The sequence below is a fragment of the Coenobita brevimanus genome, chromosome 66 (genome assembly GCF_032717465.1).
Source record: "Coenobita brevimanus isolate Jiangsu-jjx chromosome 66, ASM3271746v2, whole genome shotgun sequence".
Lineage (NCBI taxonomy): Eukaryota > Metazoa > Arthropoda > Malacostraca > Decapoda > Coenobitidae > Coenobita > Coenobita brevimanus.
Genome location: NC_137019.1, coordinates 25,282,781 through 25,301,383, shown reverse-complemented (window position 1 = coordinate 25,301,383; position 18,603 = coordinate 25,282,781). Strand labels below are relative to the sequence as shown.

The following is an 18,603-nucleotide window of genomic DNA, read 5'->3' as shown; positions in this document are numbered from 1 at the left end:
TTATCCAGATTGTTTAGGCATTGTCCCTCACGGGACTTCCCCTACATACGACGTTGCCACAGTTTCTACTGGGCCAATTATCGGATTAGAGACAAGGGTTAACCCTCACTCTCAGCTCTCTTTCTCTCTCTCTCTCTCTGCATATAAAATCAACATTTTATAGAGATTTATATCTAGAAAAAGTCTATACGGTTTTATGAATTATTAGAATTTGAAGAAAAGCCTCCTGACTTTGTCTGTCTGTCTGTCTATCTATTTGTCTGTCTGTCTGTCTGTCTCTCTGCATATAAAATCTACAGTTTATGGTGATTTATTTCTATAAAAACTCTATACGGTTTTATGAATTAATATAGTTTGTTCTGGTGACTTTTGTTTAATGCAGGCTTGATTGAAGGAAGAGCAAATTCGTCTGACTGTTACTTCACTCACGTTGATGGCCTTTGCTGTTCGAGCAACAGCTTTTGAGGGATCAATTACAGGTCCCCTGTTTGCCTTCTCTTCTAAAAAATACTTATTTATGCTGTAAATAAGTTCTTTTTCTCGACTGTGGAGCAGACGAGGGCGAGTAGCAGGGGTAGGAGCTTATCTTTTAATGGCGGTCAGAGAAAGTGACCTGCGGATTGACACCTGACCTACCCTCACTGACTCACCTACATGCGCGACAACATTGAAAAGCAACGTTGCCAAGTGTTGAGGTATTTATAAAAGGTCATTGTTATTATTAAAAACAATAGACATTTTCATACACTATATAGCCATATTAGAGAATTTTATATATATATATATATACAGTAAATAAATTTCATTTAGAAGTAGTAAATAGTTGACATGAGACAGAGAGGTGTGTTTTGGTACAGATTCGGCAGTGTCGCTCGAAGGGGAACTCCCGTGAGGGACAACGCCCAAACGATCTGGATAAATTGGAAGGACCATAGCTCCTCTCGCTCGGCCACTTCATCTCGGTCTCCTGTCCTTTCCAACTCTGTCTGTCTGTCTGTCTCATACTCTCCTAAGATCAATATGGCCGAAACAGAATGACAAATCTGATATACTTAATCTTACCACCCTGAAAATGCAGTCACGTCCTCATGTGCTTCCTGCTTCTGTTCGGGCGAGAGAGAAAAAAGTTAGCTATTCTTAGGAGGAGGCTGGGAGCCATGCTGTTGACGATGCAATCGAGTTTTCTGTCAGCAGACACCGGGATAGGTCCCCTGGTAGTCGCTTGACTGGTGGTGGGCGGAATAAAAGTCTAAGCATAGAGATCCGTCCCGAAAATGTTAAACCACCACATTCAATGTGTTGCAGCGGACTTGTGACTCTTGGGGATAAATTACACTTAAAAATCTTGTTATCAATACACAGGCCAGACATCATTTGTTTACAGAAGACTCGCTTTGAGGATCACCCTGATCCTCCATAGTTCGAACACTACCACTTGAATAGAAGATATTATGATGGTCACAGAGTTGCCATTTGCACACACAAACAACACCGACAAACAGAAGTGATTCTAAATTCTTCTCTGGAAACTGTCGCGTGCAGAGTAAAATTTAATAACTCATATTTATCTATTTGCTCTCTCTACTGTCCTCTGCACTGTTCTATTGATATTGGTGCATTAAAATAACTTTTTGACCACTTTCCTGAAAAGAAGTTAGTTTTGGGCGACTTTAACGCCCATCATTATCAGCGAAGTAGCTTGAGAATTGATGGTCGTGCGAAGCAAGTAGCCGACCTAATAATACAGTCCCTCTGTCTCTCGGATGGTGGTAGAGCGACTCGTGTAGATGATCGTATTGGTAATTTTTCGGCCATTGACATGTCTCTGGTTTGTCCAGGTGTACATCGGGATTTCTCATTGGATCCTTATGACGACTTCTCGGGAAGTGATCTTTCTTATTCACGCAACTTTGTTTCAGGCACTCCATTCCCAAAATTTAACTTTAAGAAAGCAGATTGGGGATCCTTCTCTAGGATGGATGATTTAAATATATCTACAGAGACCATAGATAAAAAAGTCCAAAATTTAAATTGATTCCATACTACACTCAGGTGAGGCTGGTATTCCCAAGACTAAGAAATCCCGCAAAGTAACGAGATAAATGGTGGACGCCAGATTGCCGACAAGCATAAAGGAAACACAAAACGAGATACAGGATTTTTTACCATCAGGCCAGTAAGAAAAACTTTCGTTCTTTTTTTGGCAGACAAACAGACAAAGACTGAGGCAAGGAGAACAATTAGAAAAGTTAAATGTGACTCATGGCGTTTGAGTCACTAGTGAATCGCTACACCCCTTTGAATAAACTATGGTCCACTCATATATTATAATAAAAGCCCATACATCCCTGTGGCCACTCTGTAGGTGAATAATACCATCTATGACGATGCCGTGGACATGGCTAACATCCCTGCCATGAGTTTCTCTCATGTGAGTTGCTCAGCCAATTACGATCAGCGTTTTCTAGACTATAAATGCACGGTTGAACTACAAAAATTAGACTGTCACAGAAGACGTGAACTCCTCTAACAACCCAGAGTACACAATGAATGTACTTCTTGCCCTAAAATCCTGTAAAGACACCAGTTCTGGAACAGACACCATCACGTACGGTATGATCCAACATCATAATCAGGACAACCTGATATTGTGCAATGAGGTTTGGGCGTCCTGAACTTTCCTGGACTCATGGCACTTCGCGCACGTCAAACCGATACCCAAACAGCCTGGTTATATTATGAATCCAATTTTATTTCGTCCTATTGTGTCGATCTCTTGTCTGTGTAAAATCATGGAACGAATGATTAATATCTATAACTATATCTATCTATCTATCTATTTACTGTATATATATATATATATATATATATATATATATATATATATATATATATATATATATATATATATATATATATATATATATATATATATATATATATATATATATATATATATATATATTACGAGCTGAACTTCTAATTCCCAGTTTAAAATGTTCACGATGGAGTAACAAACAGATTGTTATTTCCCAGCCCAGGTCACAGGAGATACGAGGCCTGCACCATATTGTTATGGTCTTAATGTCAGTTTTCATGTAAACGTTAAGGTTAAGATAACGTTCATTTACGTTTCGTTCATTTCCTTGGCTATTCCCATGACAGTTCCAATACTCCCGGATTCCTGCAGAAGGAATTGGTGGACAGGGGAGTTGTTTTGCTTGTTATTCTTGTCTTAGATTCCTAGAAATAGTTTCGAAAGAGCCAAAGAGTATATGGTGCTCTTTGTTTTCCTCTGTTTGCTACACCTGAATAAACAAATAAAACTATTTGCAGTAAGCACACCAATAAACGATACTGAACTGAATACCTCACGATCGGTAAACGAAACCTCTGATCTAGTACCTGCCATATTCGACGGGGTTCTGGTGGAGATGCAGCAGGAGCCGGGCCAGGTCCTTCGGGTGATAGTGACGAGCATTGATATAGGAGTGAGGAGGCAGGTACATATCGTAGTCAGAACCTGTAGATAAAGGAGGAAGGTATAGCCTACTCATGTTGTGGATCAGAATCAAACGTGAATGCACTCATCCCTCAGCACACACACACACACACACACACACACACACACACACACACACACACACACACACACACACACACACACACACACACACACACACACACACACACACACACACACACAGTACTAACCTCCCCACACAACAGGGACCAGATTGAAGACGAGAGGGTTGTAGAGCTTTTCAGTGATGTAGTCGTCACAGATGCTGTTCTCCATTGACAGATAGAACGAGTAGTTAGTGCTCAATACATTCCTCCAGCATGGCTCATTTAAGGGCCCTGCAGGTCGGCACACTTGTGTCCCACATCTCCCATACCTATGGGAGAGCGAAACGTTTAGAGAACAAAAATAATTAAAAATGCCAGGTCTCCAACCCACCTACACTGGGTTCCGAGCATCAAAGCACAGCAGGGAAAAGTCAGCAATTATATACCTATCTGAAATAAAAATGTTGCAAAAATATACAACTCAAGAATGAACATCGTCAAGGAGGACCCAGATATTGATGGGGTGGGGGGGGGGGGTGGAGCACCATGATTTCTTGCCATGAGTGTTTGAGACATGAAGAAAAACACACAATCAGACAGACAAAATATATCCACCGCTATACCTTTCCCTCTTCCATAGACTGGACAGGAAAACAAGCTCCTTATTAAGTGCGTAAAAATATATGTACAAGAGATGGGATTCGGACAAACCATCCCATTTTGAGAATCCCATCACGAGTAGCACACACCTGAAGGAAACCCAACAGATTTGTTGACAAAATTGGCTGTCATGCTCAAACCTTTAACCACTGAAGCATCTGTAACGAGCTGGGATGACACCATTGGAATTCCTCTACAGTTGTTGCAAACAATGGCTTTTCTTCATTCCACTGGTATTGCTCCCGCGTCCAAAGCATCATTTATAATTTCTCTCAGTCAAACTATTCCAGTCTCTCCAAGAGCCTTAATAATTTCCACTGGCGACCCATCCTTTCCCTGTACTTTGCCATTTTTCATTTTACCAATAGCACTTCTTACCTCCTCAACACTTATGTCACCTTCATACCCCTCTAGGTTATGTTCCTGGACTTCCAGCACATCCTCATTATCATTTAAATCCCCTGCATTTAGCAGTTCTTGAAAATGACTTCTCCATCTCTCCGATGTATTTTTCGATCTTGTTAATAGATTAGTTCCTTGTTCACCTTTCACTGCATATGTAACTTCGGTATTTCCTTTTCAATAGTACCTTGCTGTACTGTATAATAGTTTTCTTGTCCCTTCCACATCTCCACTCAGGTCTTCTATACGTTGCCAGACTTCTGTTATTGTGCTTCTCTGTTATATTTTCAGCCTGATTTCTTAGCTCTACATAGTTAAACCTGTCTTCTTGCAGTCTTGTTTTCTTCCTCTTCCAAAAAGCTTTCATCTTTGCTTTCACTGCTTGGTCCACTTCATCTGTCCACCAGGCAGTGCTTTTCTTTACAGTGTTTCCACTAACTTTAACCTGTATCACTTCCTCAGCAGTCATTTTAAAAGCATCTTTTAGAGTTTTTTTTTTTTTTCAATTGTATTCGATGTTACTATTTCCTTTATTTGTTATTTTTTCTTTAACTTTGCGTCTGAGTTGTTCGACATATTTTTAATTTTTAAGATTTTCGAGGATAAACCTCCTCCTTTTCTTTTTATTTTAAATTTTTGGTACCTGTACACTTATTTTCCCGAGTGCAAGAACTAATTGGTAAGGTAAATGAGAAAAAAAATCTTTCTAACAACTTTACCTCATCATCCTTCCCTCCTCTTTTCTACTCTGATGGTTCTGTAGCTATTTCTTCCACTGATAAAGCAGATCTCTTCACAGACTTTCTCCTCCAGTTCCACCTTAGACGATTCCGGTGCTGTTCCTCCATCACTTCCCCCCTCTGACTTCCTCATGGCACACATTAAAATTTCTTCAGTTGATGTATTTTCTGCCATTACTGGCCTCAGTACTAACAAGGCATATGGGCCTGATGGGGTCCCTCCTGTTGTTCTCAAAAACTGTGCTTCTGTGCTTACACCCTGCCTAGGCAAACTCTTTCGCCTTTGTCTGTCAACTTGTACCTTTCCTTCTTGCTGGAAGTTTGCTCTCATTCAGCCAGTCCCAAAGAAGGGTGACCACTCCCAACCCTCCAACTATCGTCCAATTGCTTTAACGTCCTGTATTTCAAAAGTTTTCGAGTCAATTCTTAATAAAAAAATTTTAAGGCATCTTTCCTATCACAACCTTCTTTCCGATCGTCAGTATGGGTTCCGTCAGGGACGCTCCACTGGCGATCTTCTCACCTACCTTTCAGACTCCTGGTCATCCTCCTTTCGGGACTTTGGCGAAAGCTTTGCCATTGCACTTGACATCTCAAAGGCTTTCGATCGAGTCTGGCACAAATCTTTAATTTCCAAACTGCCCTCCTACGGTTTCTATCCTTCTATCTGTACCTTCATCGCTAGCTTCCTTTCTGGTCGTTCTATAGCTGCTGTCGTAGACGGCCATCGTTCTTCTCCTAGATCTATCAACAGTGGTGTTCCTCAGGGCTCTGTCCTATCACCAACTCTCTTCCTTTTATTCATCAATGATCGTCTAACCCTATCCACTCATACGCTGATGACTCCACCCTTCACCTTTCCATTCGGTTCCCGCAACGCCCATCTCAACAGTTACTTCAAGAAACAAGGGATGAGGCTATGGCACACCTAATGTCTGACTTGGCTCATATCTCTGACTGGGGTAAAAATAATATGGTTGTCTTTAATGCTTCTAAGACTCAGTTCTTACACCTATCAACCCGACAAAATCTTCCACAGGTATACCCACTAATGTTTAATAATATTCAGATTAATCCTGCATCATCCTTGAACATGCTTGGGGTTTCATTTACTCGGGACTTATCTTGGAAAGATCATATTACATCTCTTGTAAAATCTGCTTCCAAGAGATTGGGTGTGCTAAGCCGACTCCGCTCTTTCTTTACCCCTGCACAATTGTTGACTCTATACAGGGGTTTTATCTGCCCCTGTGTGGAGTACAACTCTCATGTGTGGGGAGGCTCCCCACATACAGCTCTTCTCAATAGGGTGGAGTCAAAGGCTTTTCGTCTCATTAACTCTCCTCCTCTTACTGACTCCCTTCAACCTCTGTCTCTTCGCCTCACTGTTGCATCTTTATCTCTTTTCTATCGCTACTTTAATGGTCACTGCTCCTCTGAACTGTCTGCTTGCATTCCTCCACCTCTACGACGGGCGCGTAGCACCCGTCTGGCAGCAAACTCTCATCCCTTTTCTGTCCAACTCTCTAATGCAAGAGTTAACCGTTACTCCCAGTCTTTCATTCATGCAACAGGTCAGCTCTGGAACTGTCTCCCTCTGTCTGTATTTCCTCCTGCCTATGATCTCCAGTCTTTCAAACGCAGTGTGTCCAGGCATCTCAGAATGATCGGATCTTGAATTTGGCTCTCTATTGTATTTTGTTTTTCTCTTGGAGGGAACTGTTACTGCGGGCTCATGGCCTTTGGTTCCTTCTTCCTCGCATTAAAAAAAAAAAAAAAAAAAAAGTGCTGGACAGGGTGTGTGTGTGTGTGTGTAGGTGGGAGATGGTGGCTGAGGTTGACATGGTCGGAACGAAGGCAGAGAGGACCACAACTGCATTTCTTAACCAAAGAGTTGACAGGGAGAAACGGTGAAGGTGCAGCTGAGAAAAAACAGTAGTGACGCTGATGGGAATTGGTGGCTGGCACTGACGGGTTGTGGAGCACGCGGTGACCGAGATAATAAGGTGCACTGGTTTAGTGTATGAGATACAATAGTCAAGACGATGTAGTATGAGACTTACTCATTGTGTCTAATTGTGGGAGGAGGGTTTTCTGTAGTCTCTTTTTAGTAGGCTTGGGTTAAAGTAGGGTAAGTGGACACCTGGCTGTTTTGGTAGAAAGGGGTATAACTTTAGAAATAAAGACTACTGCTCTGTTTGTATCCATTGTTGTTCAGTTTATGCCCAAAGAGGACCTTAGTTTAACAATGAGGAGGACTGTATTGTGAACCCCTTTTTTCTGCTTTGTAAGTGGTGCTGTTACATCTTACCATTAAACTCATTTAATGTATAATATACACCTAGGCAAGAGTTTGAGGGAGATGAAACTTGGGGCGCATTCTGCACACTGGGAGAGACATTTCACCTCATTACACGTAGCTGATGAAATAAATAAATATAATGAGTATGTGCTGAAATCTGCGGAAGTAACACCAAACTCACGCATGAAGCGTTCGGTGGGGACGTGAGCACCAAAAATTTACGTGTTCATTGCACTCTCTGTGTTAACGACAAATAACAAACATAAAGGTTCTGAGGGAATACTCGAAACAACATACAGACACTTACACCCATCTTCGTCAAGTTTATGATCAGGTACCGTTTCTGACACATCATGCAATTCCTCCATCTGGAAGACAAACGTTACCCAGATCCCACAGATCGACTGTGGTGCATCAGGCACGTACAAGGGTACACCACAAGAAAATATTAAGAATGCTCCAGGCCATTTCACGAGAGCCTCGTACTGTTCAGGGGAAGATTATTATTCAGGCAGTAGGTTCCCTCCAAGCGCCATAGGTTTATTTTGAAACGTTTTGTGCTTTGTGATTGTGTACACTGTGGTAGGTGTGATTGTTTACACTGGGACACTGGATGTGCAACATGTGAACGATCCACTGGGGTTCTTTGGTGCCGTTGGTAGCAGCCTGTTGCTGGGATATTTAGGGATTGGCTACATATCGTATACAGACATCTGTTACGGACGTCCCACGCTTACCAAATTTCTTCTGGACAACAATTATGGTGTATGGGGTATGTTTAACCCCATAAAGAAGCATTTTCCCAGATTCGAAAAAGAAAACAGGGGTGCCTGCGATTATTATTATTTTTTTTCATGCAAGAAAGAAGGAACCAAATGCCAGGAGCCTGCAAAGCGTTCCTTCCAAGAAAAAAGAACACGATTCAAAAGAAAGCCAAAATCAAGATCCGTTCATTTCGAGATGCCTGGAAACACTGCGTTTGAAAGACTGGAGATCATAGGAAGTAGGAAATACAGAGGGAGATAGTTCCAGAGTTGACCTGTTGCATAAGTGAAGGACTGGAAGTAACAGTTAACTCTTGCATTAGAGACTTGGACAGAAAAGAGATGAGAGTTTGTTGCTAGACGGGTGCTACACACCAGCGTAGAGGTGGAGGAATGCAAGTAGACAGTTCAGAGGAGCAGTGATCATTGAATGAGCGATAGAAAAGAGATAAAGATGCAACAATGCAACGAAGAGACAAAGGTTGAAGGAAGCCAGTAAGAGGAGGAGAGTTAATGAGACGAAAAGCCTTTAACTCCACCCTATTGAGAAAAGCTGTATGTGGGAAGCCTCCCCACACATGAGAGTTGTACTCTACACAGGGGCGAATAAAACCCGTGTATAAAATCAACAACGGTGCAGGGGTAAAGAAGGTACGGAGTTGGCTTAGCACACCCAATCCCTCGGAAGCAGATTTTACAAGAGATGCAATATGATCCTCCAAGATAAGTCCCGAGTGAATGAAACCCCAAGAATGTTCAAGGATGATGCAGGATTCAGCTGGATATTATTAAACATTAGTGAGTACTCCTGTGGAAGATCGTGTCGGGTTGATAGGTGTAAAAACTGAGTTTGTGATGCATTAAAAACAACAAGATTATTTTTACCCCAGTCAGAGATACGAGCCAAGTCAGACATTAGGTGTGCCATAGCCTCATCCCTTGTTTGCTGAAGTAACTGCTGCGATGAGCGTTACGGGAACCGAATGGAAAGGTGAAGGGTGGAGTCATCAGAGTATGAGTGGATAGGGTTAGAAGTACAGCTTAGAAGGTCATTGATGAGTAAAAGGAAGAGAGTTGGTGATAGGACAGAGCCCTGAAGAACGCCACTGTTGACAGATCTAGGAGAAGAACGATGGCCATCTACAACAGCGGCTATAGAATGACAAGAAAGGAAGCTATAGATGAAGGTACAGATAGAAGGACAGAAACCGTAAGATGGCGGTTTAGAAATTAAAGTTTTATGCCAGACTCGATCGAAAGCCTTTGAGATGTCAAATGCAATGGCAAAGGTTTCGCAAAAGTCCTGAAAGGAGATTGACCAGGAGTCTGAAAGGTAGGTGAGAAGATCGCCGGTGGAGTGTTCCTGACGGAACCCATACTGACGATCAGAAAGAAGGTTGTGATAGGAAAGATGCTTTAAAATTTTTCTGTTTAGAATTGACTCGAAAATTTTGACAGGTAGTTAAAGCAATTAGACGATAGTTAGAGGGTTGGGAATGGTCACCCTTCTATGGGACTGGCTGAATGAGAGCAAACTTCCAGCAAGAAGGAAAGGTGCAAGTTGAAAGACAAAGGAGGAGTATACCTAGGCAGGGTGTAAACACAGAAGCACAGTTCCTGAGGACAACAGGAGGGACTCCATCAGCCCCATATGCCTTGTTAGTATTAAGGCCAGTGATGACAGAAAATACATCAGCTGAAGAAATTTTAATGTCAGCCATGAGGAAGTCAGAGGGGGGGAAGTGATGGAGGGACAGCACCGGAATCGTCTAAAGTGGAATTGGAGGAGAAAACCTGAGCGAAGAGATCTACTTTATCAGTAGAAGAAATAGCTACAAAGCCATCAGAGTAGAAAAGAGGAGGGAAGGATGATGAGGTAAAGTTGTTAGAAAGGTTTCTGGAAGATGCCAGGAGGAACAGGAAGAATTCGAGTTGGAGAGTTAAGAGCATTTAGTACGGATGAAATCATATTTAGCAGAGTGAAGAACGGACTTAGTACGATTCCGGGCAGAAACATAAGAAAGATGTGATTCAGGGGTAGGTTGGCTATAGTACCTTGTATAGGCCCTCTCCTTGTTGCGGACAGCATTAGAACAAACGTGATTAAACCAAGGCTTTCGTGCATTAGTCAAAGGATATGAGAAGGAAATGTATGCTTCCATGCCCGAGAGAATAACCTCTGTAATGTGCAAAGCATATTCAGATGGCTCTCGGCCATGGAAGCAATAATCATTCCAGGGAAAATCAAAGAAGTATTGCCTGAGGGCCTCCCAATCCGCAGCTCCAAAGTGCCACAGTCGACGTTTCTTTGGAGGGTCCACAGGCTGTACCGGAACGATACAAATCATGATGTGACATGATGTCTGTAAGGTGGTATGACAGGAGAGCTGCGCACATGAATTACATTCAACACAGTCGTGTGACGAAAGTGCAAAATTCGACTGTGTCATCAAGAAGACAAAACTGAAACAAGGTCCTGTCCTTGATTAAAACGTGAAAATGTAACAGGCGGATAAATCTGACATTCAAATTAGGATTGTTTAGTGTAAGAAAAAAAGGTGTAGAATTGTATAAAACAGACTTCTTCCATTTGATCAATATCACTGTATGCAATGCGCACATGTACATGGTACCGGTAAACACTGGAAAAAAAAAAAGGTCACTTTGCATATTCAGCAACAACGTAATCTACCAACTCCTTTCACGACATGGCACCCTGACACAAACTCGTTCTGGACAATGCTATACAAGCAGTCTGAACGCACTGCGTGCAAAAGAAGCCTTCGCTCACCTCTGTCCCGTAAACGAAAAGTTCAAAAGATAAGGGGAAGTGCACTGTGTGTGCCCGAACAGAAAGACGCCCTAGTAAACGGAAAAAAAGAGTAATTTGTCCAGAATGTGAAGTAGCCCATACGTCGGACAGTTTCCGAGTTTACCACCCACTAGTGTAATTCTGACAAGGAAAGGCCTCTATTTCCTAAGCTCACTAATTCCTATCTCTAAACTGCTCTGTCCACCCTCCACCTTATCATTATCCCCCCCCCCTTCCGATTCTTTCTCTCTTTTATTCTCCACATTTTAGATAGACATTCCTCCTCAAACTTGCCTCCTCCCGTACACATCCGTGTTTTTTCATTCACACATAGTTTACTGCTACAAAACATGTTCCCACATACCCTGTCTATCCCCCCCACACACCATGCCGACACTGCCACACACACACACACACACACACACACACACACACACACACACACACACACACACACACACACACCACACAAACACTTACACACCACACCACACAAACACTTACACACCACACACACAAATATACACACATACACACACAACACACACAGATACCTACGTAAACACACACACACACACACACACACACACACACACACACACACACATACACATTTATCTCTCACACACGCACATACACACACATTTATCTCACACACACACATACACACACATTTCTCTCTCTCTCTCTCTCTCTCTCTCTCACACACACACACACACACACACACACACACACACACACACACACACACACACAAAATACCAGGGCTGTGGAATCGGTACATAAAACCTTCGACTCCGACCCCGACTCCACAGTTTATGGTGTCACCGACTCCGACTCCTCTGTTTCGTAGTTAGATATTTGGCCCTATATATTTCCTATATTGACAAAAAGCACACAACATACACTGCTAACGTGCAACATCAGGCTACTTTTTAGCACTCTAACCCATTTGGGTTTAAAGACAATACGTATACCATTGTGGCTTTTTTATACCATTCATTAAAGAGAAGTTACAAACACTGAATAACATTCAAGTATTAAAAATAAGCCAAAATTTACAAAATAAATAAAAGAGGCTATATTTTTGTCAAAAGGCTGTAAAGTGAAAGCATATAAAAGAAATCAACTATAAAATTGCCATAAATTTTATAATATAAAAGAAAACCAGATACATCTTTCTTTACATGTCCAAAAATCTAAAGTGCATCCTACTACAAAAGAATCCAAAGTTATAGCTACGAAAACACTGAACACTTCATTAAAGGAATATTGTATCTATAGATGAGCAATACTGTATCTATAGCAGGCTCTGATGAGGAAGAGGATAGATTTTGGGATGACTTAATACGTGTAGTAGATGGTATGGGGGATGATGAGATAATGGTTTTGGGAGGGGACTTAAATGGTCATGTAGGTGAAGCAGCACAAGGATGTGAAGGAGTGCGTGGGGGATGTGCATATGGTACAAGAAATGAGGAAGGGGAAAGGATACTTGAGTTTGGGAAGGCAATGAACAGGAATGTGTGCAACACACATTATAAGAAATGAGAGTAGATTGATTACATACGAGTCTGGGGGAAATAGCAGTCAGACAGATTACTGTACTTTCTGGTCAGGAGAGTTGATAGTAGGATAGTGAGGGATGTTAAAGTTATGGGGAATGAGGAATGTGAGCAACAGCACAAATTATTGATTTGTGACATGGTGTTCAAAGAACAAGTGATGAAAAAGAGGATTTATGTATCCAGGAAGAAAATATGGAAGCTGGAAAACCAAGCAGTAAGGGATGCCTTCCATAGCGAAATGAAGAGAGTGGTGGCTGAACAGGGAGCCGTTGACAGAGGCGTTAATGAACAGTACAGAGTCCTCAAGAACAACCTCCTGAGAGTTACTGATGCAGTATGCGGTTGGACAAGAGGCCCACCAAGACATTAAATAACTTGGTGGTGGGATGAGGGTGTAAAAGCTGCAGTTAAGGAGAAAAGAAGGCTTTTCTGGGAATGGAAGAAGGGTGGTAACAAGGAGTAATACTTGGCTGTCAAGTGTAGGGCTAGAAGAGAGGTATGCAGGGCGAAGTCTGAGTCAGGGAGACTTTTACTAGATAACCTAAATCGTGTGGAAAGGGAGAATATGATATTTGAGGCAAATCAGGTGAAGAGGGATAATCGGGATATTACAGGTGAGCAGTGTGTGAACAATGATGAAGGAAGGGTAGTGATGAATTGTGGGGATATTAAAGATGCATGGAGAGAGCATTATAGCCGGTTGTTGAATGAGGAGTTTGACTGGGACAGGGAAGGTTTGGAGCCAGCAGATTCAGTGTTTGGCCCTTTTGCCTTTGACTGACGCTGCTACTGCAAGTGAGGGAATAGGCAGGATGCAGGTGGGAAAGGCAGCAGGTGTGTCAGGGCTGACTGCTGAAATGTTGAAGGCCTCAGGATATATAGGGGTGAGGCTAGTCACTGACCTGATAAATATGATTATATATGAGTGTGCTGTCCCAGATGACTGGCTGAAGAGCGTAATTGTAAATGTGTACAAAGGTAAGGTTGATGCCCTGGAAAGAGGAAATTATAGAGGCATAAAGCTTTTAGATCAGATAATGAAGGTACTGGAGAGAGTTCTAGAAGGAATGATTAGAGAAAGTGTGAATATTGATGAGATGCAGTTTGAGTTTATGTTATGCAGGGAGAACACTGATGCTATATTCATTGTTCGACAGCTTCAGAAAAAATATATAGGAAAGAAAAGGGAACTGTACTTTGTTTCTGTTGATTTAGAGAAGGCCTTTGAGAGTCACTAGAGAGGCGGTGAAGTGGGCTATGAGAAAGCTTGGGATGGGGGAGTGGCTGATTAGGGTGGTTATGACCAAATATGTGGGTGCTCACACCCAGGTAAGAGTGAATGTAGATTTGAGTGATGAGTTTACCGTGAATGTTGGTGTGCATCAGGGGTCAGTTTCGAGTCCTTTGTTGTTCATCATGGTACTTGAAGCCCTCTCGCTTGACTTCAGAAATGGACTCCCGTGGGAGATGTTGTATGCTGATGATTTGGTGTTGATTGCAGAGAATGAAAGGGAGGCGAAGGAAAGATTTAGGAAGTGGAGAGATGGTATGGGACAAGGGCTTAAGAGTAAATGCAGATAAAACAAAAGTGATGATATCTAGGGTTGGTGGCGGTACTGTCAAAGAAGAGAGAGAGAGGCTATGTGCAATTTGCTACAAGGGGGTGGGAAGTAATAATTCCATCTTGTGCAGTGTTTGTGATAAGTGGGTGCACAAGAGATGTAGCGGTATTAGAGGTAAACTGCGAGATAATGCTGATTTTGTGTATGGCATGCCGGGGAGAGCAGGTGCAGATTGTCAGGTGTGAAAGGATTGAACTTGTTGGTAAGTCTCTTTCTCTTGAGTGTGTGGAAGAGTTTTGTTATTTGGGAGACATGTTATGTGCTGGAGGTGGGGCTGAAGCTATCTCTGTGGCTAGGGTGAGAAGTGGTTGGAAGAAGTTCAGGGAGCATTGCCTCTCCTGACACTGCGAGGACTCTCCCTAGGTGCTAAGGGGTCTTTGTATGCAGCATATGTTGGGAATGTAATACTGTATGGTAGTGAGACCTGGGCAGTAAAGTAAGAGGATATTCGCAGGCTCAAAAGTACGGAAATGACAGTGATTAGGCGATGTGCAGTGCGTCCCTGCATGCAAGGCTTGGGGGTGCTAGGTTTATGATGGAAGAGTTGAGAGGTAGAATGGGACTGAAGTGTATTGGTGTTGTGATAAGAAGAGGTAGATTGAGATTGTTTTGGCATGTGAAGAGGATGGGGGATGACAATTGGGTGCAGAAAGTGAGAAGCGTTATTATTGGGAGTGTGGATGCGAGAGGTAGACCGAAAAAGACGTGGGACTGAAGAGGGATGCTGCTATAGATGGTGCAGCATGGACAGCCGCCATTAGGTGACCAAGGCCGACGCATACAAGCATGTTGGAATCTTCAAAAACGATAGAACAGGGGTTAAATCAGAAGCCCCCCTCCCCCCAAAAAAAAAAAAAAAATCTAACAGTTCTCAGAAACAGAATTGCATCTGCTAGATACTCGTTCATAGAAGCCCTTAAATCTTATTTGATTATTTTCAGTGCAGAAAACAGTCCTTCAGCACTGACTTGGGTGGGTGGCGTTACTGTTAATGTTCTACCTGCATTACTAATAATCTCTGGATAAGCAAGGATGGCTTCTTCTACAGTCAGTTTTGATGAGAGGTCATACTTTTCCACATCTTTCAATCCTGAAATTTCTTTATTTGGACATCTACTGGTTGTTTTTCCACATTTAAGCGGCGTCGCTTTACTTTTGATAGTTCCATTTTGTCCAAGAAGGCTTCAAAGTAATTCTTCATTTGAAGAGGATGATTCTGAGCTAATGCTTCTAGCTTCTGCATCCTGTGGTTCAAGAGTTTCAGATGGCACCTGTGGCCCTTTCATGCTAATAGGTACTTCCTAGAGTGCCTCTTTTCCTTTAGCAATTTGGTCACTGTCCAACATAATTCGGTTAATTGGATAGATGTAAATGGCAGCTAACAGGATTATATCATTCAGCAAGGGTCCCTTTCTCTCTCTCTTTTTTTTTTCTTTTTCATTGAAGATACAATGCCATTAGCAATTAATCCTCCACTTATGTTCAGGCAATATACAAACCTTTTACACTTCAACAAGAATCTGCCAGGCGTTAAATCCTCAGATTGCAACTTCTTGGCGAAAGTAAAGGGGTGAGAAAGCAGACTTTCTGTGTCACTTGCACCCACCGGCTTTCAGTTACTGAAACATTTTTATTATATAGATCTTCAAGAATGCTTTTTAATTCAACCAAACGCTTGATCATGAAATAAGTGATTCCCCACTGTACTGCCTGATCCAAAATGACTCCTTTTCCAGCACGTCTCTGCAGAATAGCATCTATTTTAAGGGTCCTAGCTGCAACTGCTACTTGCCTCAACTTTCCAGTGAGAGTAGCTGCTGGTAATTTTTCAATCCATCTCTTATTGCTAGTTGCAGTGTATATACAGCACAACGCATATGTCGAATTGGAATTTGCATAGAGGCTTCTTCAGCAATATCATCTAAAATTTCACTGTTCTCTCCAGGCTCTTCTGTTTGTGAATCACTTCCGGGATTGTCATGTTCATTTTCCAGTGTTTGTTTACATTCTTCAATAAGTTTATTCATTTTCTCAATTGCACTTAACATGTTTGAAGCATTATCTGTTATAATACATGGAACCTGCTCTTTTGTAATTTCAAATTCTCCTAAAATTTCTTCCACTAGCTTCTGAAGATATTCGCAGGTGTGATATGCTTGGGTGTCCTTTACCCCCAATGTCCAAGTTATAATCTTATTGTTATCATCAACAAATCGAACATTAATGGCAAAATAGTTGACTCTGTGATGCGTGCATACATCCATTTTAATAAAGACAAAGAGTCCCATCAGACTTTTTCGATGGTCTTTTTTCATATATTTAACCTCTTCAATTACGGTACCAGTCTCCTTATACTTTCTCTTTCCAGAGTCACCTCCCCCCCCTTTTCTAGCCCTCAGTTTAAGCCTAAAAAGGCTGGTTGTGAAAAAAAAAAAAATACAGGTACACTATTTTTCACTACCATTTCGATTATGTGATTTTTTAACCTTTCTGGCGTCAAGGTTATGATTACTTTGTCATTAGTAAAGAATTTTGATAGTCGTGTTTGTCCTCCAGTTGATATTTGATTTTTTTTTTTTTTTTAGCTTAAGTAGATGGAATGTTTATATTGCTATCTCTCTTAGGTACAGTTTCTAACGCTTTACGATGAAAACGCTGCAAGTGTCTTTTTAAAGTTGATGCTCTTGTAGGTGCATTTTTTTTGTTTTCCAGTACCAGTGAAACTACTGATTTTTACATCGTATACTGTTCCACCATCATCATCTTTGTAGCCCACTGACGCTGATTATATTTCCCATCCGTTGTGATTATATAGTGTTAAAAAACTGCCGACTTTGTTAAACCTCATTTTACCATTATGAATTTTTGCAGGCGGTTTAAGTGTCCATAAATAAATACATAATGTTTTGAAATTTTCCAAAAAAAAAACTTGAAATCAGTTTTTCAATGTAAAGTAAATTATACCATGAAAAGAAAAAATAGGTTAATCGAATTAGTGTCTGTGAAATTAAAATTTAATTCATTATATAGGCAATTACTAAGAAATGGTTTGGGACCAATGGACTTTAGTAATATAGATTTTCTCGGAATATTGGTTACTACAATAGCCTAAGCCTATTTTTAGTAGCCTAGCCTAGATCTTATCTAATATAGCCTATACACAAACGTTAGGGGTACCGTCTTTGAGATGCATTTTGTTTCAGAATTTCTGAAAATAATTAATGTCTTCTGTCCTAAGTCTAACTTAGGGCCTGCAAAAGTTATTTCCTTAATTTTTTTCTACAAGGAAATTCGCCAAGTGCTTGCCTTTACCAAAGAAAGTATTTAGCTTAAAATTAACATTGGAGTGTCATTGAAAACAGGAAAAGTTTTGAAACAGGCAACAGACAAAGGCGATAACAGGTACGCCTTCAATACGTTCGAATAATTTGTTAGCACAGTTACTGGGTTATCTTATGGATGAGATTTAACATGCAGCCTTGGCGTCCCACGGTCCCATATTCGCGGCGTATACTACACCTCGCAACTGTCCTTTTGTAACTTAGGGTCGTACTATACAAACTCAGACTTTAGGCGGTCCAACGGCGACGTTCAGTCGCCAGACGTTCCTGAGCGCTAGTCATCCTTACTATAAAATATCTGGACCGTCCGTCTTGGCGAAACCCCGTTCAGGAGTTTGAAATAGCCGCGACGGTTGCTAGATCGGAAGAGCGAGAATGCGCTGCATGAGCATTAACAGCGAGCGAATTTAAAATGTTTTTTTCTGTTTAACATACCAGACAATTTGCAAACCCATTCGAAGCTGTTGTTTTTATGTAGGAATTATGTATTTATGCACAAGAATTGTTAAAAAATTACGGTAGCACGCTTTTATGAGCAAGTTACAGTACAGGTATACTGTGTAGGCTGAGCATGTATTATAATTTACCCTCCTTTGCCATTATTTGCAGGAAATGGTTATTAAAGATATCAAGATTAGAATTTATAAAGCAAAGCGAATGTATTATTGCATACTTCATAGACTTTCATGTTTCCTGCCAGCTCACCAGGCAGGTACTACAGTGTAGTACAGCATATCCAGATATGTGCACCTCTTCTCATGTGGCAGTACAGTACATCATACCGGTATGTTCCTAAATTTGTATTGCAAGATGTAAATACAT

General features: G+C 41.4%; 1 protein-coding gene across 1 annotated transcript in view; it reads right to left on the bottom strand.

The window, feature by feature from the left end:
• Window positions 1-18,603, bottom strand: part of LOC145405314 (alpha-(1,3)-fucosyltransferase C-like) — a 69,330-nt gene that overhangs the window by 27,068 nt on the left and 23,659 nt on the right. The window contains exons 4-5 of the mRNA XM_080276735.1: window positions 3,715-3,899; window positions 3,406-3,523 (exon numbers count right to left, since the gene is read on the bottom strand). Coding sequence (XP_080132861.1) covers window positions 3,406-3,523; window positions 3,715-3,899 — 303 coding nt within the window. The remainder of the gene's footprint in view (window positions 1-3,405; window positions 3,524-3,714; window positions 3,900-18,603) is intronic.